We start from the raw sequence: 23,570 nt of genomic DNA, 5'->3' as shown, positions 1-23,570 counted from the left end.
ATTTGCCTCTGAGATGTAGTGCAGTAAATACTGAAGAAAGTAAAAATGCCTCAAAATTGTACTTAAGTACAGTACTTGAGAACATGTACTTAGTTACTTTACACCACTGCCCGCTGGTCCAGGGTAGGGAGATCTCTAAAGAGTTTTAAATAAGATGTCTCAGGCTGATCCCACATTCTACCAGATCATTCACTACGAAATGTAATCTTCACATGCACTTTCCCCTGCGCCTCATGATCAAACTTCCCCTCTCCTCTTTTGATACACTCCCTTCCTGTCTTTTCTTATGGCTGCTCTTCTATTTTCATACCAGGTGATGGCAGCACTTGTCTTTCCTGCACCGTTGTGTACCACATCCAGCATAGAGTTCAGTACAGTAAGGGAGCAATGTAAAGTGGTGCTTTGTCCCAACCCTGTCGCCCACACGTACAGTATCCACAGCCTGTCTTGGCATCCTAATGGAGACTTAAAAGCCTTGTCCGCTCTTTGATACACAGAGAGGAGCTAGATAACGGCCACCGAGTACATTTGCCGTCTCATTGAGATACCTCGGAAGTGTTGCTGGCTAATCCGCAAAAGCAGAGAGCAGATCCGTTTTAAACGAGCTAAAAGTGGCTTACTCTGGAAAGCCACTTTTAGCCATAAGTCACTTGTTCTGAGAAATCAGAAGGCAGCCTTTAAGTGTTTAGTGCTGTGTCAGGACCAACAGTGAAGTGGCTGATCTGAGTGGGCTTACTTACTGTAGAGTGGACTACCAAACTTTGAACTTGAGCTCGATTGCGAAAGAGTTTCCAACAGTTGGCACACTAAAACAAGGTTTATGTGTGCTCTAATGTTATTCCTGGTCCAAAAACAAATATTGCCCTTACAAATAATGATGTTACTCTGTAGGCCTATATAGGGGAACGTGGGTTAAAGAAAGTTATTCTTGTGTTTCTTGTTCAGTCTGATAAATGTGCGTTTATGTTCATTCAAGATTAATGCATTGGTTTGATTCAGTGTACACCTGGTAGGCTATTAGACCCTTTGATTGCAATATACAGTGCTGACATAAATATGACTCAAGCCACACAATTTGTCACAAGGAACTAAAAACATCTCACATAAATTATGACTATGTGACAGAGAAGAAGTATTCCATCCCTCCCACGTCTTTCAAGTTTGCACCCCTGTGATTTGTTTTTGCTGGAGCGAGAGTCAGACGTATAAACAAGAATGAATCCTTTGGCAACATTAACATGTCTGCATCTTTATTTGCAGGTTCTTCTTGGCAGGAGCTACTCCCTCTCCCCGCCCGCCAGCCGAGTGCCCCGTCTCGGCCAGAAGTCGGTTTCCACCACCTCCTCTCCCAAGCCTCCGTCCCGGGCCTCCCATTCGGCTCCTCCGGGCAGGCAGACACGCTGGCTGGAGAGGGGCCGCAGCAAAGCCCCTACGCCCTGGGAGGCGGCCTCCCGCCACCCCCTGGGGCTCGTGGATGAGGCGTTTGCCTTCCAGGACCTCCAGCAGGCCATCGCGTCCAACGTCCGCTCGGCGGCGGAGCGCAAGTTACTCCCCGAGCCTCCGGCAGAGTGGAAGGCCAGGGTGTCCTACCAGCCCCCCCCGCTGAGGACGGGCAGCCAGACCTGGAGCCACAGAGGTCAGACTGGCGGTCTGAGCCGAGCGCCACTGCCGTCGTTCACCTCCCCGACCAAGAGCACGGCGTCGGCCCCCGCAGGTCCTGCTGGTTTCAGGTCCATGTCCAGACAGTGGCTGGCACAGCGGTCCATGACGGAGGCCAACCTTGGGCCCTCAAGGGCCCCCTTTGAGTATAAGAGGCCCCTGGGGCATCCAACCTACAAGTCTGTATACAACAGTAACACCACTTGGTGTTGGCAGAAATAGAGTGTGTTTTGGTGTGAGCTGTGAGAGGTGAATCTAATTATTGTCATTAATTAGTTTTCAGATTAAGCCTTTTCGGTACATGAAATATCATGCAATGAATCAGTGTCATAATGGCTGAAGGAAGTAAGTTAATGAGGACAGATGAAACGTGTGAGAGATTTAAACTACACTATAAAATCCTGTGTGTACAAATGGATGGTCCATTTGGTTACATTGATAATTAACACATGAGGATTTGTACAGTGTATGAAAAGCTATTTTGAAATGCTATTTCCATTTTTAGAAATGCTTTCTACTTAGTACACTGAAAGTATATTAGTAGCTCATTGAAATTAATTTACTCCATCCATATGCCATATAAATATAGACAAGTTAATTATTTCCTCAATACAATAGATGAATAAATAAAAGCTAAACCTTGCAGGCACGCCAGGCAGTCAGGGACTACTTTCTTGTAGAAATCAAATTATTATTCTAGTGAAATCGCCATTAAAAACTATTTTAATTGGGATATGTCTATGATTTCATATTGCCATATCAGTTTTATAAAAGCTATAAGCCGGAGGCTGTTGTTTCAGTGATTGTAGAATAGCTAAGGGGATTTTAGGCACTCCACTTACAGTAGCATTGTGCCTAACAACACCCCATAGCTGTTCTAAAATTGCTGAAAACCACAGCCTTTTGGTGCTGAATGAAACATTTTGTAATGCAGACATTCATTTTCATCTGGCTAAAAGTCAATTATTTTCAATTTGACTAGATATGTTCAGAGGTAGAAAAGAGAATGTGGTTGAGAATGTAAAATAATATAATATTTTTATGTAGCTACATGTGCCTAATTTACGACTTGAAGGGAGAGTTGCCAGACTGTGAAAGAGACCAACTAAACTACAGCAACTTGTAAAGAACGTTTAGAGCATACAAACAGAGGGTTACACGCATGATTATTGATAAGCAAGAACTTGATTGGAAGTCATTTGAATGGGTATTCTAAGAGGAGGCTGTGTAATGCACATTGTAGTTACAAAAGCACTAAATAGTTTTTGAGTTTGATATCAAAGGGTCACCGTTTGTGGTTTTACTGTTCATCTAGGCTTGGTATTCTGATATGGGTGTATTTAAGCATGCTAGTTTTTGTTATGATTGTACACTTTCTTCTTTCAATTCATGAAACTTGAGGCTGGCTAGGTTCTCCATAATAATATACTGCATTGTCAGATAAAAAAAAAATCTTATTTTTTTTGGTTTGTTGATCAGGATCCACAGCCCAAAGCTGTGTTATGGATATAAGGCTTAACAATTGGGGAAAAGATAAATCCACAATTCAGCACATTGGGGGCGGAAATTTTGTTACATAAGCTCCACTCAGAAAGATTAATTCATTCTTTCGCTGATTGCCTTTTCATTTAGCATGTGACAGATAAGCAGTGATAGATTGAGAGGGGGGAATTTTGAAGGCTCAGACGGTACATGATTTTTTCCCGGGCTACATTTTCTCCAGATTATACCTGGACACCTGGACAAATGATCCTGGTTTTACAGTACATAACTCTATTGACTGTATATCAACAAAGTGATACATGTAGGTTATGGATTTAGAAAAGTATCGAGGCATGTTGTTTGTTGGGTGTCTTCCACAAATAGATGGTGAATGGATTCCCAAGGATAATGATGATGATGATTAATACATATTTAGAAATAAGGTCTGATGATTGTTCAAGCTCCGGTCGTTATGCTGAAACAAAAAACAACGAAGCATATATGTAATACATTATGTTTAAATTGCATACTACCTGTATGGGATTATGGATTAATGTTTAGATTTTCATAAAGTATACAGTCCATAATATATAAGGCATATCTCACAGATGCAGCATTCAGATTTAACATACAACATTTTCTTGTGTCTTGTACTACTAAGCATCTGAAGTAGGACAACAATTGATTTATCATGTATCTCTTATTGCTAAAGTTGGCTGGAACTCCATCTATGCCATGATGACAGAGAACAATTTATGTTCCACATTGAAGTAATGATTTTGAATTGATATAAATCATTTTACAAAATAAAAAGAATTATTATAGCATAATTTGTAGCTCAGAATGTTTGTTTGGTGTCTTGTACATCTCTGCTCCAAGCATGAGGCATCCCATTGAAGGCATGGATTTCTTGGGATTTTTTGCTGTACCATAGCTCTACCTGCGTGCATGTGTGCACGCGCACACACACACACACACACACGTACACGCGCGCGCGCGCGCGCACACACACACACACACACACACACACACACACACACACACACACACACACACACACACACACACACACACACACACACACACACACACACACACACACACACACACACACACACACACACACACACACTCTGTCAGTATGTCTGTCTGGCTGGCTGGCTGGTTGGTTGGGTCTGTATGATGGGTTGTCCTGAGGAGTAATACGCTTCATAATATCCAACAGGGGTGGATCGGGGGGGGGGAGGGCTGGTGAGGGATGGTGGGGGCTTATCACCGCTGTGGGCAAGGGGGTGGTGAGAGACTGTGGAGGCTTGTCACAACCTGTTACATAACAGTGGGCCTAGTAGCTGCCATGAAAAATGTTAATGTTGGATACAATGTATAGTGCCCCACCCCAATATACAACAGGTGAATAGTCTGTAATACAAATGTAATTTAAATACATAAACTAAAATAACACATTGATTGATTGCTTTTATTCATAAATATACCCATTAAATACAACACATATAAACTAGAAATGCCATTACCTTCGTCCATCGTTGTGTCTACCCTGTGCATGTGGCGGTTTTGTTTTGGCGTTGTGCGTGTGTATGAAAAGGCACAGGGCAATGAGGGAAAGGCTATCATAAAGGATGCTGATTGTTAATGGTTTTAGTCAATTATTTGTACACGGCCAGACTGGAAACACAACACAATTAATTCAGGAATGTAAACGACAGCAGCCCATATGTCTGCCCAACTTGACATAAACATAAAGTGTTTAGAGCAAGTAGGTATGTCAATCTAACCAGCTGATCAAGTCAGTCTATGTAAGTAATACAATCGAAACAATTTGCAATGTTGTGGGTTGCAGCTGAGGAAAATTTATATTTCTATGACATGTGGTGAAACTTTTCACATTTGAACTATAGGAGGCGCCCCAAATGTGAACACTTTCACCAGAAGTGGTCAGAGGTAAAAGTGCTTTTGGAGGTGCGTTTTATAAAAAAATCGATTTGGGGCTGATTGGACACTGATATATGCTGATATATGCTGTTTGTAGGTCATTGTCACGAGTCCCGACATTATGTGTACCTAATTTGGTGAACATTTTGCGACAAATGGTGAAAGTTTTCACATTTGGGGCAACGCGAAATCACTTTCAGCTCTTCATTATTTAGAGGGCCGTCAATATGTCATTCAAACTTGGGGTAGATTGGATGATGCGTTCATGATTTCTGGCATTTCTTGTAAGCTTGAAGCCAATATATATAGCCATCAATATGCATTATCAACTATATTATATATAATATTTATATATTACATCTATATCATATAAAATGAGAGCATGTGTGAGGTTTGAACAAAAAGTGTGTTTAGAATAAAATTCGAAATGGCAGAAGGTCTAGCTACTGTAGGTGGACGGGTGTGGCCAATATGGAGTCAATCAATATAATTTGAGTCCACAACCTTAATTAGGTTGTTATAGTGCCACCATGAGGCCGATATAGTGATATAGTGATATAGTGCCACCATGAGGCAGCGTGCACAAGAAATCTGCCACTGATCTGTGTAGTGGTTTGTGAGATTAGCCACAGATACACAAACACGCACACAGGAGGATAATTTAAATTTATCGGTACATATTTGTGTGTGTGTGTGTGTTTTTTTTACAGTGTCAGAAGATTTAAAGGAGTAGTTCACCCAAAAAAGACTTTTTGAGGTTTTTTTTCCTTCTTCTTTTTTTGCATTCCTAAGCCGATAATTTGATGAACGGCAGAGTCTCTTTGAGTCTCCTACCGGGGATCAAATGATTGACTTTGGAATGCGACAAAAAAAAAAAATCTCTCCATGATTTCAAGGCTTCATGGGGTGGCACCAAGCCCCCAGAGTTGCTGAGAAACATTGAAGCTGCCACCCCAGTGGCCAAAGCTGGAACTGCAGGCGGGGAGAAATACATGCACGCGCAAAACATGCTGAGAGATATTTATATATATAGATATAAATATGTAAACATATTATACATAAACACATATGCATTTAGTTATACATAGGCATCTCGAGTGTATTTAATAAATATATCGCGTTCAATCCTTGACACACGGGCTGCCGTAGAATGCAAAAAGGACACTAGTGCGCATGCTCATAACTCTATGGGGGTACAAAATCAAACCAATAATTCTACTTCCGGCAGGTTTCCGGGTGCTTCAAAACGCCACTGAGCACATTCATTGAAATGATAGCTGGGGGCGGGGCAATCCGCCCTCTAGTTATATTATACCTCTATGGGTGGCACAGTAAGTAGCTTTTTTGGGTGAACTACTCCTTCGCTGGCTAATAAGGATGCCTGGCTAAAGAAAAAATATTGTATTTATTTTTTTTTTAAATTACTCGAGGGGGAAAACGCCTGTCGCAAGTTGATGATGTTATTTGTCCATGTGGTCCAGTAATAAACAATCGTACTTAGTTCCTAAGGTTAATATGAACATAAAAACAACATTTTAAATACGTTTTTATTAGCACATACATTCCATAGGGCTGGACCAAACATGGACAATTGACATCAACTTGCGACTGGCATTGTCCCCCTTGAGTAAAAGACAAACTATGGGAATAATATCCCTTTGGTGCATATTATACACTAGCCATACAGTAGGTAAAGGGACTAAGGGAGACACCATGAGCTAAGCTGGTATCATGTAGCCCAAGTCCAACATTAGTTACTGTAAAAACACAAGGAGAGAGAGAGAGAGAGACAGACAGAGAGAGAGAGAGAAATGGGGGGCACAGGGAGCAGTAGGCACCCTAGAGCTCTAAATTTAGCCCCCCCTCCACTTGTGAACCAAATACCAGTGACGGTGACTCATTCAGTCGGTCAGTCAGTCAGATCAGTTTGGCCACTGACAACCCCCCATGCACCCCATCCCCCTATTCTTCCTGCCCCCTCCCCACGACAGACAGCCAGTCTGCCGGGGCGCACGAGCACCCACGCAGGTCGCAGAACACAGTCTGACCCCCTCGCCTCTCATCTTCCTGACGTCCGCTTCCAAGGAAACAAGCACAACTTCAGACACAGACACCCCCTCCGTCCCCCCACCCCACCCTCTCTTCCTACTCCATAGGGCCCTACAGGACAGGTAAGTCTTTCACTCTGAGGTCACTTCACAGGTGTGCAACATGTTTGCTGTGGAATAACAAAATGTGCTCATTTGAGATGTGACTTTTGCCTGCTCCTGCGGTGTGTTTTCCTCTGGCTCTTTCTTACTAACAGCTCGTCTTCGCACAGGGCGTAAATCACTTGTATTCTATATGACCCTGTATGTTTACTAAGTGTAATTTCAACTTTGTCTCAGGGCTCGATCATCAGGCATTATGGTCTGTCTGAATGGCATACATGACGCGCTGATAAACCCCAGTGTGCTTTTGATTAGCACTACATTCTTCATATGTTTACGTTGTTTTCTTTTGGAGTGACAATTGAGTAACGTGATAACTTAAGGATGATTGAACAGCTGCTTTTTTATCTATGCTGATGGCACAGTGCTAAGAATATACAGTGCGAACATAACATTGACGTCAGCAGGAACAATGGCTTCCCAAGATGAGTGGAATTCAGTATGAGAATCGTATTTCTACAGAGAAAGGCTGTAGTTTCTATGTTAGCTTGGAATCGATGATGTCATTGGTAGGCATGTTTCAGAACTGTCTATTAATAGCCCACCAATGAGACGTAGAGTGAGTAGATGGAATTTGTGTAATCTTATAATTAGTATTAGTGAGGACCAATTATATGATGATAAGGTTGAACTTTTGAAACTTCACTTTTATAGATGGGATTTCACTATACCTGATTTTATATTCCACTTATTGTCTCAGAATGTCTTAAAATATTGTATTTATGTACTTTAGTACTATTTACCATCATTAATTTCTTTGTTCATTTCACTATTTGCTGTTGTACTGTTTTATTCCGTTGTTTATGTAAAACACTATAAACCGATTTTGAAACAGCGTTATACAAATAATGATTATCAATATATCTATAGTTTCTCTCTGAATTATAGTATTTATTAAATACATGTCTGGAAGAAAGAAATGGCTGTTTAGCTCATTGACACCCATGAAATAACTCTTACTTTAGCGTGAACTTTCCCTTGCCGTCACACCTGCTTGTGACACTGTCACCTTGTTCTCTGGCCGTGTCCTTTCAGCCCACGTGGGTCATTTCAAGCGTATGGATTTCCCCATTATCTTGACAGCGCTGGTTGCCCACAAGGTTATTTAAAGGGATGTGCAAACTTTGCCCTTTTCGTCTGCCCCAATAAATTCTATGTGCTGCAGCATGCGTGCTGGCGTGTGTTGTGTGCGTTGTGCGTACTGTAGGCGTCATGCCGGTCAATCGATAGTCGACATGCTGCATCATGTGCTGTCTCCCTTTTGCATGTTGTTGTTGTTGTACGTTTGAACAGGGTTGTACTGATGTGAACTGTGTGTGTTCTGTGACTTCCTGCCTCCCCAGGGGCAGCCATGTCACAGTTCTGTACCATGACTACCAGGGAGAGGCAAATACAGGCGGCAGCAATCTGCAGGGAGATCCAAGGCCCGGAAGGTAGACGCATCCCTTCCTCCTTCACTTCCTCGTTTTGTGTCCCCTCTGACCCCTCTCTTCTTTGTCTTCCTGTGTCCCCCCACTGTCTCACTCTGCTCTCAAAGGACGACATTCCTGCGGTGTCCATACGAGTGTGTGCATTCAATATAAGGGCATATACTGTAATATATCACTACCGCATTTACTGAGCTGAAAGGATACACTATAGAGTACGTCCCAGGTGGGTTCAGATACCCTCATTAAAATGTTGCACATGGAGGCATGGAACACAACACACACACACGCACACACGCACACACGCACACACATAATCATACAGTTGCCATCCTTGCACTTTCACCATTCGGCAGTGTTCCAGTCACCAGCCTGCAGCGCTCCCTTCTATGACCCTGTCTATAAATAAGCAAATGAGAAGTTTTATTGGCCAAACGTAACTAATCCCTTTGTCATCGTCCTTTGAACACACTATTTCAGGGTGAGGACTTCTGTGTAACTCACTGGGATGGGGGAGGGCTGAAGGCTACTGACAGCTGAAGGATATTCTGGCAAATCTGGCATGTGCCCCTTTGGTATAGGCCTATGACATCGCCATGATTAGCATGCATTTTCGCTAGCATGAGAGGCTGACAGGAAATAATTATTCCTCGTTTATCATATTGGCAGGAGTACCAAGTCAGCGATTCATGTATGCTAAGGTGTTTCCTTTTTTTTTTTTTTTTTGCACAATGTGAATACTGTAGCTATTAGTGTAAAGAAGCACACCAAAAAAATCACGATGGTCCAATTTGTTTGCAAGAATGTAAAAGTTCAAGTAGTCCATCCACACACACACACACACACACACACACACACACACACACACACACACACACACACACACACACACACACACACACACACACACACACACACACATATGTATATATGTATCATATATATATGATATGCCATATGATGGCAGAATAAACAACCCATCTCTTCCGTCTCTCTGTGTGTTGCTAGGTATTGAAATAGACCTCGGGAAGAAGCTGAGTGTACCCCAGGACATCATGTTGGAGGAGCTGTCTCTGACCTCCAACCGGGGCTCTGTTCTCTTCGAGAAGCGACGGATACGTTCTGAAAAGTACACGTTTGAAAGCATACAGAATCAGACCAATGCTGCGACCCATGTAAGTTCAAACCGCACTGTGTGGTTCACAGCAAACACAATGGGTGTAATGTAACACATAATGACAAGTGACGCATAAGGTCACAACACTGGGAGACCAAAAGCCCTGTTAGCAGCCCCTAGAGGCCGTGCTGCTCCTTGCACCGAACCAGAAATCGTAGGCTCAAGGGTGCTGCTGCTGCTAGATCATCAGAATAAGTATAAGTGCCATATGCGTCACCAACATTTGTAGGGGTCATCCTCCAGGGAGGATGACACCTATAACCCCCTACCCTTCCTGTGTCCACAGATTTTGTTTTTCTTCATGATTGCTTTGGACATTAAATACAATATTAATTTCTCGAGCACATCGAAAGTGCACAGAGTGCTTATTGTTGTTAGGTTCGAACCTTGTGTTTATCTGCGTTATTAATTAGCACAAATAGCCTAACAGAAGTAACACATAAGATAACGGTGAACACGGATGCAGAAACAGAGTCCTTTCTATTGCTCTAGCAGCGGATCTTGATTCATTCAATCCGGGAACGTGTCTGTGTCATTTTAAGATTTCTTTGGCTATTCAAAAATAACAGATACAAGCTCATAGCGCTATATGAGCTTGTAGATCTGCTATTTTTGAAAAAACTTGAAAATGTGTGCAAATCTTTGAATATATGTATTTTTAAAGCGAACATTTGTTACTCAAATCTTTGCTTCTGGGGGGGTGGCCAAATACATAATATATATATTTTTTCTAAATCCTAACAGTATGTTGCTATATCAATGGTGCTCCAACTTTTCCATTAAGGACCCCCAAAATTATATGTATTTGGCCGCAGACCCCCATCTCAAAATATGTTGTTCCAGGGACCCCCAGAAGCATAGATCGGAGTTAAAAATGTTAGCTTTAAAAAATAATATATCTATTCAAAGATTTGCACACATTTTCCAATATTTTTCTAAAAATGGCAGATCTACAAGCTCATAGCACGGCACTCTGTGCTATTTTCCACTATTTTCACTATTTTTCAAAATAGGGCTTATAACAATTCAACAACTGCTTCAGGAGAGTGTCTCTCCCCCACTTCTTTTAAGTTAGAAAGACTGCACATTTTTGGGGGATTTGTTTATTTTCTTGGGGGAAAGAGAGGGGATTTAGTTTTAAGTTGTCAACATTTCCTCAGGAAGTTCTGGAGTAAATCATCACAAATATCTTCAATGGAATGAAAGCTGTTGGCCAGGACTGCAACACATTACACTGAAGTCTTACAAAACATAATTTCCTGTGTTGAAGGCATATATATATGCAGCTGGGCCTTGTTCTGCTTGATGTTGTTGGAAATCGGGTTCAAATACTGTTGAAATGACTGGCTCACCTTGATAACATTCCAGCTACTGGTCCCTGAGTGATGTAGCTGAGGTTATTGCCCCCTATATTACACACGTTAACATCAAACCCACGCCATTCAAAATCCCATGGCCTCATTTTGTATTACGTTTTTTCGAACACAGTTCTTATATGACGTGATTTATGGGAGTCTATGGGATTTTGAATGGGGGGAAAAGATCTTCATGATGCAGGGGCCGTGTTTTTTTACTCATAAACTTGGGTACTCTATGGCAGTGGTTCTCAACCTTTTCAGGCCACAACCCCCCAAAATAATCCTATTTGAACTGGGGACCCCCCACCCTGACAAGCACTTGGAATTGTAGGAGTTAAGGCATTACATTTAGTTTGACTGGGTTCCACAGATAAATATTGTGAAAATAGCCGATCTACAAGCTCACAACGCCTCACGTTGCGAGGCGTTGTGAGCTTGTAGATCGGCTATTTTCACACTTTTTGTCTCTTTCTTATATTATTTGACAATTTGGCCAATGTTTGACCAGTTTTTGCCAGACCCAAGGGGTCGTCGGGCTTACATGAGGCTTTGTATCTGTTTTCTCCATACATGGGCATGGTCACTTTGTCCCCCGGCCCCATAGCCAAAAAAGGTCTGTCCCCCTTTCGTCACGAAGTATTCATGACATCATTATTATGTCACAAGTATGTAATTAAGTAACATACTTGGACTTCATTCTGGGTCTGGCAGAACCAGGTCTCCGGGTCTTGTTATAGTATAGTTTGTTGATTACTTTTGATGCTGTAATGTTCTTCTTTCTTTCTTTTCTGAGGTATGAAAAAGGGTCCTAAAATAAAAGTCCTTAAATTGTCACTGCACTGTCCTCTAAGGACCCCCCAAAAATCCTGTGGGGACCCCCCTGGCGATCCCGACCCACAGGTTGAGAACCACTGCCCTATGGGGCTGTGATAGGGCTGAAACCTTGCCACACCGTCCCATGTGGATCCCGAGATCCTCATGAGATCTTTGTGGACTTTTTACTTTTTTTTAATGAATGTAATGTATTTGTCGCATTGTATGTATTATTTATATTATTATATTTTTGGTTATTTCAAAAGACCCAAACTAAAACAAGACCGGTTTGAAATGCTGGAGGGCTTTTAATCTTAACAATGAAGAGACAGAAGGCATGCAGCCGACCTGTGTCTATTTTAAGGTTTTAAACATCTTAGAGTCATGACCAAATTTATAATATCTTAACCAGTGCAAGAATAAAACCCATTGAGTCTTATTCAATAGAGAATGGTTTACCTTATTAGACCGATTTCATTCAAAAGGCAATAGATGGGTGTAAGTATTACTGTGGAATGGTTGAAATATACACTGTTCAAAGCTTGAAAATGTATAGAAACATTACTTGGCAAGGAGTTCCCAAATGTGGTTGGTTATGTGACAATGTTATCTTTGCACTTAGGTAAGTCAGGATGTATTTTATTTGGATCAAGGTAGAGCCTCAGCTGGCTGTTCTGTGGAGTGCCATGTGATACAGTTCAAAGAAAAACATTCTGTTACTTATCTTGGGATGTGAGCTTGACCAATGTATGACAGGTGAATCTATGGCCCTTTCTGTTATTGGGAAGGTTAATAATAAAATAAAACAACACATTTCTAGCCAGAAAGTTCCTGGATAAAGACACCATATTTATGAGGTCTAGTGTGGACACTTGAAACTGTCCAATTTAAGGGAGAAGTAGCCTACATTGCTTTACTCAGGGGTAACAAACAATGGAATAAAATTCCAAATGAAATTAAATCTGTTCATACTGTGATAGTTTTAAGAAACATTTGAAAAAGTGTCTCCTGAGTAAAATACCAGAGAATGTGTTACATCATATTCCTGCCTTCCAGCCAAGTCTACTAGCCTGGTAAACCCTCCCTCCGGAAATCTCATTTCCATTTGATTCCAGGAGTGAGTCTGGCATGAAGGCTTGTATGGGCGTTTCTAGTGCATTACCAAATAACCGAGCCAATCAGCGTCCTCGCTCATTGTTTTGTGATTGACAGCGGGGGTAGGCCAATCAGGTGGAACCCGAGTGGTTCACACGTCATTAATCAATACACCTTTGATACAAGCTGCTCATTAACATCAAAGACAAACCAATTACTCCTGGTGATAATCACTGCAGCCTAAAGTGGCTTAACTCATTCACTGCCACAATTATTGCTGGCCGCGTTTGCCCACTGCCAGAGATTTTTCATCGAAAAAAAAAAGTACTCAGGAGCCGAGATACAGATTTTTTAAGTTTTAAGTTAACAAGGAAGTGGATGGGAGTCTAGATCTTTAAACAATCATATCTCCTTGGTCTTTGGGTCAAATTTGAAAAAAAAACTAAAAAAAAACTAAAAAAAAAAAGGATTGGATTGGTAAACGGGACAAATTACGTTTTTTACGTCAGTGGCATCAAAGGGCCACTTGGACATCAAAGCTACATTACTCCCTCCCAGCTCCAGCCCACAGCCAAATTGCCCATATAGGTCTGCAGGCCAGACTCACTCCTGAAATAAAATACAAATGAGATTTCTGGAGGGAGGGTTTACCAGGCTACAAGTCTACAGGACCACAATGGAAATATGTCATGTGACTTTATTGTGATATCCTGATAGATTCCTTGACACAGCATTACTCATATCTGTGAATTGTATTTTAATTTATAAAAATCAATCAATCAATCTGATCTAACCTCTCTGACTCCGTTTCATCTCTCTTTCAGAATGTAGAGCTTCTTCAAACTGAGAATGGTGATGCTGGTAGTAGTGAGAACAACCTGGATGCTGTTGACCCACCCCCCAACACGCCACTGACGCCAGACACAACAACAAATGAATCACACCCAGATTGTATTGCTCCAGGTAGGTAATATAGGCACTGAACTGTGCTAATAATCTGTTACACTTTTTAAGTCGCCCCAGTTGAAAATAAATAATAAGCAAGTATGATAATGTTGATATCAAGCTGACCTCTGTTCTATCTATGTTACATCAGTGGTTCTCAAAGTGGGGTACGGGTACCCCCAGGGGTCCTTGAAGGGTTCCAGGGGGTCCCCAGCAAAATGAGTTCAAATTGTGTCACAATCAGTTTAACTACTAATTGTACTTTGGCTATTGAATTATTATTTATCAAATGTTGTTGTTGAAAAAAAAGTCAATAAATCAATCTTCCCTTCCATCTTCTCTTCGGGCCCCTGGTAAAAACTATTTTCAGATAGGGGTCCGTGGCCACATACTACATATTCATTTGGGGGTCCTTGACATGAAAATGTTTGAGAACCACTGCGCTATAGAGAGAGACCATGTTGTCATGGATAATGTGTTAGAAACTGCTCGCTGTTTATCACTGCAATACAGAAAATGTAAGAATATCTAATGGTTGTTAAAAAATCACACCCAGTGTGAAGAGAGTGGTGCCTTTCATGAGTTCATTTCGTTAGTTACTTTTTACAGACTTTGATGACTTCAAAGTATTTTTACTCATTTTAAGTACTTTAAAATGTTTTTACTGATTTTTACGTGTTTTTACTCATTTTAACATCTTTTAAGTATTTTTACTCATTTTAAGTATTTTTACTCAGTTTAGGAACTTTAAAGTATCTTTACTAATATTTAAGTATTTTTACTCATTAAGTATTTTTACTCATGTTAAGTATTTTTACTCAAAAGTGTGTGTGTGTGTGTGTGTGTGAGTGTGTGTGTGTGTGTGTGTGTGTGTGTGTGTGTGTGTGTGTGTGTGTGTGTGTGTGTGTGTGTGTGTGTGTGTGTGTGTGTGTGTGTGTGTGTGTGTGTGTGTATAATTAGTGTAACTGGTTGCATCTTTGTGTTGCAATCAGCCGCAGCTGTTGACGCTGTGCTCAAACATACAGAGAGGCCGTGCTCATACGGACACACAGACACACAGACAGACACACAGACAAAGTCACTCCTTGGAGTGGCTAGCACCACTCAAAAAAGCAGAGGGTGGTGTGGGCAATATAAGTGGTGCTTGGAAGACATTTTATTTGACACTTTACGAAATGTCTACAATTATATTATCTATTATGATTTGAAGCACATGCTATCTTGCTATCATGATTGTCTTTTTTTTATATACAGATCCACGTGTTTTCCTTTCTTCGACTTGCAAATGCTTTGATGAAGTGAGAACATTTTATCTTGGTCTAGAATCTCTTGGCCCACGGCAGAATACGATGATGAGGTTTTTCTCATCATTCGCTCTCTCCCTCTGTCTTCTCGTTCTCTCCTTACTCCAACCCTTCTTTTAATTTTCTAGTGACATTCTCACTTATCCTCTTTTTTTGCCCTCTTTTTACGATCCGCTGTGACCGTCTTTTTATAATTGGCCAGTTTTATACACAGGAAATGAGGAGTGTTTCCTGTTTGCCCCTTCCTGCAGATACTGATACCGTTGAGATAAGACAGGCAGGCACCCCTCCAATACCTCTCAATTTAGCCAAGTAGACACAAAACCAACACTGAGTCAAGGATGAGCACATGGACAGAGAATGTAGTGCTATTTCTGGAGCTTACGTTCATTACCACCTCCCCTATACTCGGAGGTGTTGGGTGGACCAGTTCCAGGGGCGGAAGGAATTAGGTCAGAGGGTATTGGGTATCGATTGAGTAATAGATCTTGAAATAGCTCACCCGTGCCCAGGTGTTGAACAGTAGGCGTGTGTCTAAGTTAAGTCGTAAAGCCGCCAGGCACGGCTCATTAGATTTACCTAATTCAGCTGTCGTGATGTGCAATGATGGAAGCTCAACAGGAAATATGTAGTCGGCAGTTACTAAGATTTCCGTGCTAAGCTGTTCACTCTTATGCAAAAATGTGATGAGTCAGAAGTTCAGAACTGGTGGATGTCCTTATCTATAGGCTACTCAGGCTATTAATTTATCTGAGCCATGTCCTACTATAGAGCCAAGTTAACTGGTGGAATGGCTGGAAATAGAATCTGCGCTTGCGCTCTGTGTCATTTCACATCCTAGAAAGAATATATAAAGCTATAACTTTAAGCACTCTTTTACTGCCCATATTCTGATGGGCCTCATTTCTTTAGTGCAGTGAGAACTCTGTCTCTTTATTTTATTATCCCAGTCAGTTTGACCCGAGGTGGTCACATTAATGTTACACAATCCTGTTTGTTCATTTAAATGGTATATTGGTATCGGGTGTGTTCTGTTACAACCAGTGACCACAGAAGAAATATTTCACTGGCCAAAGAAAGTCTTGTAAAAATGTTCTGCAATGGATTTCTCGAACATCGTAAACTTCCCCAGGGCAGGGTCTCTGCTTGGTCTCTCCTGCATCCTCCTCAGGGCAAAGGGTAAACTCAGGAAGGGGGATTGTTCATTGTGAGTGAGGGTTGGACATGACATGTCATGACACTCTCTATTATGTAATACTTGAGCTTGCACCCCCCCCCCCATGGGTGAAGTGCTGTTTTTGAAGGATACGCATGTAGGCCTCCACCATCAGGCCTACGTGTGCATGGGCACACACTACTGAGACAGAGAAACACACACTGTTGTGATTTAATAATCTACTGATCGCTCTCGGAGGTGGTGGCTGGTCATTGATTTGGATTACCCTTCTGCAAGCAAGCGCGAGCTCCGAGAACACGATGACAGCACAGCAGTGACACACAACACGTTCTAAAGTGTATTAATCACACACAGAGAATACATTATGTTGCCGGAAAACATATGAGTCACCATGACTGATACAGAAATAGGCAAGATCAGTTAGGAATCTAGGAACATATAGATGTGGTACAAACTGTGTATACTGGCCATACAGTTTTGTGACAAGGAGAGAAGCATTATACGCAAACACATTATCTATGATTACAAAGCTTAAGAGTGATTAAGTAGTTATGAGAGTATGTGCAGATATGTGGGTCAAGCTTCATGCATTTTACAACACACACACAAGAAGATGCCCTTCCTTTTTCGCTGTGAACCATTAACAGTTTTTTATTGCCAGAGGGGGGGAAAGGGAGACCTGTGGAATAGCGCTAATGTGATGAACAGAAAGGGGCGGGGTGGGTTACCTATATTTTTCTCAGTACAGTTTAAGTGCAGTGTTCTTTATGAGATGTTATGTGCTGCTTTTGACTTTATTTATTGTTGCCTATATTTCTTTAGATCTCTTTGTCTGTTTGGTTTATGATGTACAGTATATTCAGACCATCTCGCCTATGATTCTTGAAATTAAATTATGTTTATTTGAATTCCGTTCAATGTTCCTCATTGGCATGAGGGTGAAATAGCACTATTGCTCAATCAATGTTCCAACATAAACAAAATAAAAAACAATCAGTGTGTTATCTCTCAGGCTATGGAGGTTTCTTGAAAGAGGTCCCTCAAGAGAAGTTCAACACTGCAGCAAAGGCCTACCGCTCACCCTGGGAACAAGCCATCATCAGTGACCCTGCCCTGGCAGAAACTCTCACCAGCCACATGCCGGAGCCCTGCTCCCAACCAGAGCTCCCAGGGTACAAGTGCTTCAACAGGTAAGAACTGCACTGTTAGAAACACCATCCAAATGTTTATGCTCCTCTGCACATGCAATGAATTTCAGTTAATCAGATGCACTTTACATATAAAGTAAGAAATAAAGAAAAAGAAAAGTAAAGTATAGACAAAGACCTGTTTAATTGCACCGATACCGAAGCGCGGTTGCACTTGCCAGTGATCGATAATGTTTGCGGGATAAAGTACAGGGTGTGCTTGGTGTTCATTGAGTATTCCAGATGATATACAGAACATGCATTATACATTATACTAATGAAAAATACTTTTGAATAATGATGGTGTAAGCATCAATCTTTTCTCCAACCCATTTCATGCAGGCCTCCATGCAAAACTTTACATAGACAGTGTATACAAAAGGCACACACAAACGCACACACACACACGCACGCGCGCGCACACACACACACACACACACACACACACACACACACACGCACACACACACACACACACACACACACACACACACACAGGTATTATGCACCTATTCTTTATTTAATTCATTATGCATACATGTACTGTATTCGTATAAACGCTGAGAGTGCAAAAATAGTGCTGCCCTTCATCTAAGTCGGTATTATAACTATGCCTATAAGCCAGTACTGCTAACTGCAGTCATCTCTCAGAATAATGTCCTCTGGCCAAATCCTTAGTACAGTAGCTTCTCTTTAATTGCATGAATCATTTCATCTGTCACCTCGCTCCTTCTCATTGGTACACGACAGCTACTGTTAACACTGTCAATCCGTTTAAACCTCCAGGGTGGCCATCCCATTTGGCGGCTACAGCGTCTCCTCAACACCTCCTGTCTCAGTCAAGAGGCTCCAGCTTGACCTCCCTTCTCCCCCTGAGGTCCTTGAAGACACAGTGGCTAAGCGACCCACCTTCAACAGAGCACCTCAGGGCTGGATTTCGGCCGGCGGCCCCGTCCGCCTCCCCACGGTTTCCCTTGACCCTGTGTTCATCCCAGAGTCAGACGACCTTTGAACCTCTTAAGTCGGTGGTTCTCAAACTTTTTTCATGTCAAGGACCCACAAATTAATATGTATTTGGCCGCGGACTCCCATCAGAAAATATTTGGTGCCAGGAACTCCCATATAAGATTTGTAATGTTTAAAAAAAACATTTTTTTAAAATAGCCGATCTACAAGCTCACAACGCTTTGCTGAGCGACGGCATTGTGAGCTTGTAGGTTGGCTATTTTCAAATAGCCGATGTATCTAGGTTTAAAGTGGTTTAGACAAAATGTTGATGCTTCATTAACTCATTTTGCTGGGGACCCCCTGGAAACCCTTCAAAGACACCTGGGGGTCCCTGGACCCCACTTTGAGAACCTCTAGTCATCTTGAAACGTGCTGTCTCCCGCATTTTGTTGTGGCTGTGGTGGGCGGGGTAGGCGTTGGCTCAGAGCAGGGTCAGGGTGTCAGAGAGAAAGTATCCCAATCCCACTGTCTCTGCTGAGGTGAGCTAGCCACACGCGTACAGGAGTAGAAAGTGTGATTTATCACTTTTCCAGGCATATAAAGTGTTCCACTGCACAGCGCAGCTCAAGTAAATTAATCAGCTGGTAGCCAGAGTTGCTACCACAATATAGAGAATGTGCTGTATATTAATGTGTTTGAGAATTGTATCTTACCTCTGTGCTTATTCATTTATGAGACAGATCCAATGCTATCGTTTTGGGCTTTTATGGGTGTTGAGCTGATTCTCTGCTGTTAGCCAATTAAAGATGCACCTTACTTAATACTCGAGGTTCAAGATTTCATCATTGTCACATCTTTTGTACAGGTAAATATGAATCAAAAATGTTTTACTACTCTTGTTCTTGACGGATATAGAGACACAAATCATTGTACTGTGAACATGGCAGTTGAAATGTGTAAATTCTTTCCTCCGAGATATGTCACAAGGAAAACTTGAGAGAATATCCCTTTCGGTTACAACTGATTAAAAATTACTTTGTATTTGTTGACACTAAAACTGATATGATATAATGTTATAAGTAATATTAGTCAATTTCAAATATTATCAAAATATTCCGCGCCACCCTTGGACTGGTGTCAAGGTCCTGGGGTGCCGCGGCACCCACTTTGAGAAACCCTGACCTAAGCAATGTATGAATAACCTCTCCCCAGTGAGTGTCTTGACTTCAACAACTTGACTGAATGATGCCACAGCTGTGTACATAGTAGCCTAAGTACAGCATGCACATCACCTATCACATGTAGAGAGCAGCCAAAGATACATGTGAGCCAGTATACTGTAACATATAGGCTACCACAAGGTTACACTGCCCAGCCTGACAAATGGAATCTGCTTCACTGATGCGAGTGGTTGACTGATGCGTCGTCTCTCACCTTTCGGCTATGCTTATGTCGCCTGATACCATATGATGAAATACTTGTGATAGATGGGTGGTAGAGTTGCCTGATGCGCTATAGTGGTCACATCTATCTGTCTCTCCATTCATCACAACAGTATTTAGACACCTAAAGGACGAATTCATCCATTTTCAACCTTTCTTAATCTAAAGTTTGCAGGAGTGGCCCGTTTTGAACAAAATGCCGCAAATCATGAATGCAGCGTCCGATTGCGATGAAACTTTGCATGCACATTCGCACTACGTTGAGGAAAAAATGACACCCTTTTAACATTGCGCCACCAGGAGGCCGAATTTTTCTAAACTTTTTTTTTATATAACTCCTACAAATTTGGTCCTAACATCACGCAAATCGGTACACATTATCTCTATAGTCAAGTCAAAACGGTTCTGTCCGATTTTGCATATTCCATCCTGATTGGCGACTTCCGAACATTGCTGGCCCACAATAACCTACCTGACCTGGCGGAGACCTGTGCTCCGAGGAGCACTTTTTCTAGTTTGATTTGATTTTAAAGCGAGAACAATGGCTTCTATTATAGCGTGCTAACTTTCCAGTAATAGAAAGCCTGCCGTTTCTATTAGCTTGGATTCCCCAGCGATTATTTCACTGGTGGGCGGGTTTCTGAACTGTCCACAGCCCTCCTCTGAGACACAGAATGAGTAGACAAAATGGTACCATATTATATTGAGCATTATTAGAGGACCAGTTATATGAAGAAAGGTAGAAAATGGCTGAAGTCGTCCATTAACTCAGCAGTTCAGACAGACATCTCTTGGATTGAAATACAAAAAAATTACGGCAGCACAAAATAGCAACAATAGTACATCAGCAAAGTAACAGAGCAGCAGCAAGCACAATGAGCAGGTAAGCAGGAAGGTTTAAATAGCCCGCTCCAAATAGGTGTAACATGCATACGACTGACAGTGGTGTAAAGCAACTAATTACATTTACTCAAGTACAGTACTTAAGTACAATTTTGAGGTACTTTTACTTTACTGGAGTATTTCCAATTGTCTATACTTTTACTTCTACACTACATCTCAGAGGCAAATATTGTACTTTTACTCCACTATGGTATTCTTGCTAAATGGTTCTCATAGAACCAAAACCACCTTAGCCTACCACGTGAAAGTAGTAATCGTATTCTGAGGCATTCTAGATTTTAATTCTAGCCCAAATTTTATAAATAAATGTTTGCACTTTATTAATTCGCACAGCTACATTTTGCACAGTCATGATCTTATTGTTGAAATGTTTGGTGTTGGTGAATAATGATGAGCAAGTGCAATAGTAAGAGTGATGTTTAGAGTGCAGTGCAATAGTATGGGAAGTGTGATTGGTAGGTTTGATTGAATACTGAACCACACACACCTGTTGTGTTTCCAGTATAATTGGGCTGGACCATAGTCAGGGTGGCAGAGGGGGTGGTTGTGATGTGTTTTGGTAATTGCTAATGATATTTAAGTTGTACTGAGAAGGAATCATTACTTGCACAGTTCATTAAGATTGTTAATATCATATGTGTATTTATATATTTATGGTGTTTATTTACAGTATGTATTAATGTATTTATTTGTATTGTTTGAGAACACACCTATTTGAATGGTGCAGTCTAGCTCACCTGGGCATAAATTGCTGCTGCCAGTGAAATCTAGAGGTCTGTTAGTGAGAGAACTGAGTGAAGAGCTGCATGTGTGTTCATATGCTGAATAAGTACACCTTCGTGTTAAACCCTACTCAAGGCCTCTGTGCTGTTTCCAGCCGCAAGTCGGGCATTCTCACAAATCAGTTTCAGGAATACTTATGATCTTATTCTGTAATTTGACTGCAGACACACATATTTGACATGTAAGCCTTTGTACTCTCTCTTTTGTGCACTCATTAACAAAGCAGTAACCACTAGCTGCATGCTACCGTAACTAACAAGTGAGCTATCATTTTCTATTGCTTTCAACAGGAAAGGCTGAGGAAGCAGAAGGACAATTAAAGGCCACTATTCAGAAAGGCATGTGAACAAATTACTGTATGGTGGAGCACAATATAATATAAGGTAGGATTGACACACTGACCTGTCAATTACATTTTAACACAAGGTTAAAGTCATACAGGAGCAGCCATTTCACCTGTGACCGCAAATTAAAGAGATTTCAAGAGCACTGATCAGCCCCACACTGCCGAAGGTTTGCAGTTTTAGTCCAATAGTGTAGCCAAAGTCTATAATTTACAAGTAAAGGTCATATGGAGGAGAGAAAAGAGACATAGGCTACATACAGAAAGACTTTAATGACAGACTGTAGACAACATGACAGGACGGGAAAAGGTCAGAAGATGTCAGCTTTTGCTATATGTAGAACTGGTGATCATTAGCACTGTGTGGTACGTTTCATACCACGGCGTAGGCCTAAAATATGACATGTACTTTGATGTCAACTAAATGTAAAAGGATCCCTGGCTAATAAGCCTTAAATATTTTATTTATTTTAGAAATAGTTGCAAGTTGATAATGTCATCCGTCCACGTGTGGTCCAGCCCAATGGAATGTGTGTGCTTACTAAAAAACAATTTAAAACTTCCTAAGGTTAATATGAGCATCAAAACAATCTATATATATATATTTTTAAACTTATTTGCACATGCATTCCATAGGGCTGGACCATACATGGACAAATGACATCATTGGGTGTTGTCCCTTTTGAGTAAAAGATGAACTATTTCTAAAATAAATACAATATTTAAGGTGTTTTTAAATGTCTAGTTTGAGTTATAGAGGGCAATCATAATGTATGAAGGTATAAAAGGCTTATCATCCAGGGATCCTTTTAAGAGCGCTGATGAATACTGGGGGTGAAGCAGAATATGGTTCAGGTGGTGTGTGATTTCTGAGCTTATATCAGCTTCTTGCCTTTTTTTTAAACAAATTAAAAAAGTGAATGTGATGAAATAAGAATAAAAGACAGCTGAACAGCCTGTAGGTGATCACAGGCCTTGCAGTATGAATGAACATGCCTCCTGATTCAAATTGGTACGTTTCAAGAAAATGTTGAATATGGCCTATTTTTGTGTGTGTGTGGGGGGGGGGTTCTCTCTTTTTTCAGTTTTGACCAGACAATATTGCATCAGGTCTTTACTTGTTGTCTTGAGATGAGAAATTTATGTTTTAGTTTTCACTACGTGCCACGGATACGACGCGGTGTGAGCTTGCAGATCAGCTATTTTCGGCGTGAGAGACCCTCGTACGACAAAGTATAAATCAGGCTTCAGCTGTGTGGCCCAAGTGAAACAGGAAATGCCTCTCGTGTTTCCTATGGTCATTGGTCATATGACTCAGTTCAGTGGCGGGCAGCATTCCTCGCCTCCGCCGGGCGTTCTTTGGAATG

At 41.4% G+C, this 23,570-nt stretch overlaps 2 protein-coding genes across 2 annotated transcripts; both read left to right on the top strand.

Annotated features, from left to right (window-relative positions):
- Nucleotides 1–316: 316 nt before the first annotated feature.
- On the top strand, nt 317–3,862 carry LOC308101488 (uncharacterized protein; the record flags this gene model as incomplete). Its single annotated transcript, XM_080450907.1, has 2 exons — nt 317–376; nt 1,261–3,862. 2 exons carry the CDS (start codon nt 317–319, stop codon nt 1,879–1,881), a joined length of 681 nt encoding a protein of 226 aa, XP_080307033.1. The 3' UTR covers nt 1,882–3,862.
- Nucleotides 3,863–7,075: 3,213 nt separating this feature from the next.
- Nucleotides 7,076–19,539, top strand: myoz2a (myozenin 2a). Its single transcript, XM_080451093.1, has 6 exons — nt 7,076–7,262; nt 8,645–8,734; nt 9,737–9,903; nt 13,996–14,134; nt 17,610–17,787; nt 18,571–19,539. The coding sequence occupies exons 2-6, from the start codon at nt 8,653–8,655 to the stop codon at nt 18,794–18,796; spliced, it is 792 nt and encodes a 263-aa protein (XP_080307219.1). The 5' UTR covers nt 7,076–7,262; nt 8,645–8,652; the 3' UTR covers nt 18,797–19,539.
- The last annotated feature ends 4,031 nt before the right edge of the window (nt 19,540–23,570 follow it).

The sequence above is a fragment of the Gymnoscopelus braueri genome, assembly GCF_963280865.1.
Source record: "Gymnoscopelus braueri genome assembly, chromosome: 15".
Taxonomy (NCBI): Eukaryota; Metazoa; Chordata; class Actinopteri; order Myctophiformes; family Myctophidae; genus Gymnoscopelus; species Gymnoscopelus braueri.
The sequence above is the reverse complement of the archived record's forward strand: the minus strand, read 5'-3'. Positions and strand labels throughout refer to the sequence as shown.

Coding starts and splice junctions, on each gene's coding strand:
- myoz2a (XM_080451093.1), top strand. CDS start 8,653: ATGTCACAGTTCTGTACCATGACTACCAGGGAGAGGCAAATACAGGCG. Junction 8,735..9,736: donor GGAGATCCAAGGCCCGGAAG/GTAGACGCATCC, acceptor GTGTGTTGCTAG/GTATTGAAATAGACCTCGGG. Junction 14,135..17,609: donor CCCAGATTGTATTGCTCCAG/GTAGGTAATATA, acceptor GTTATCTCTCAG/GCTATGGAGGTTTCTTGAAA.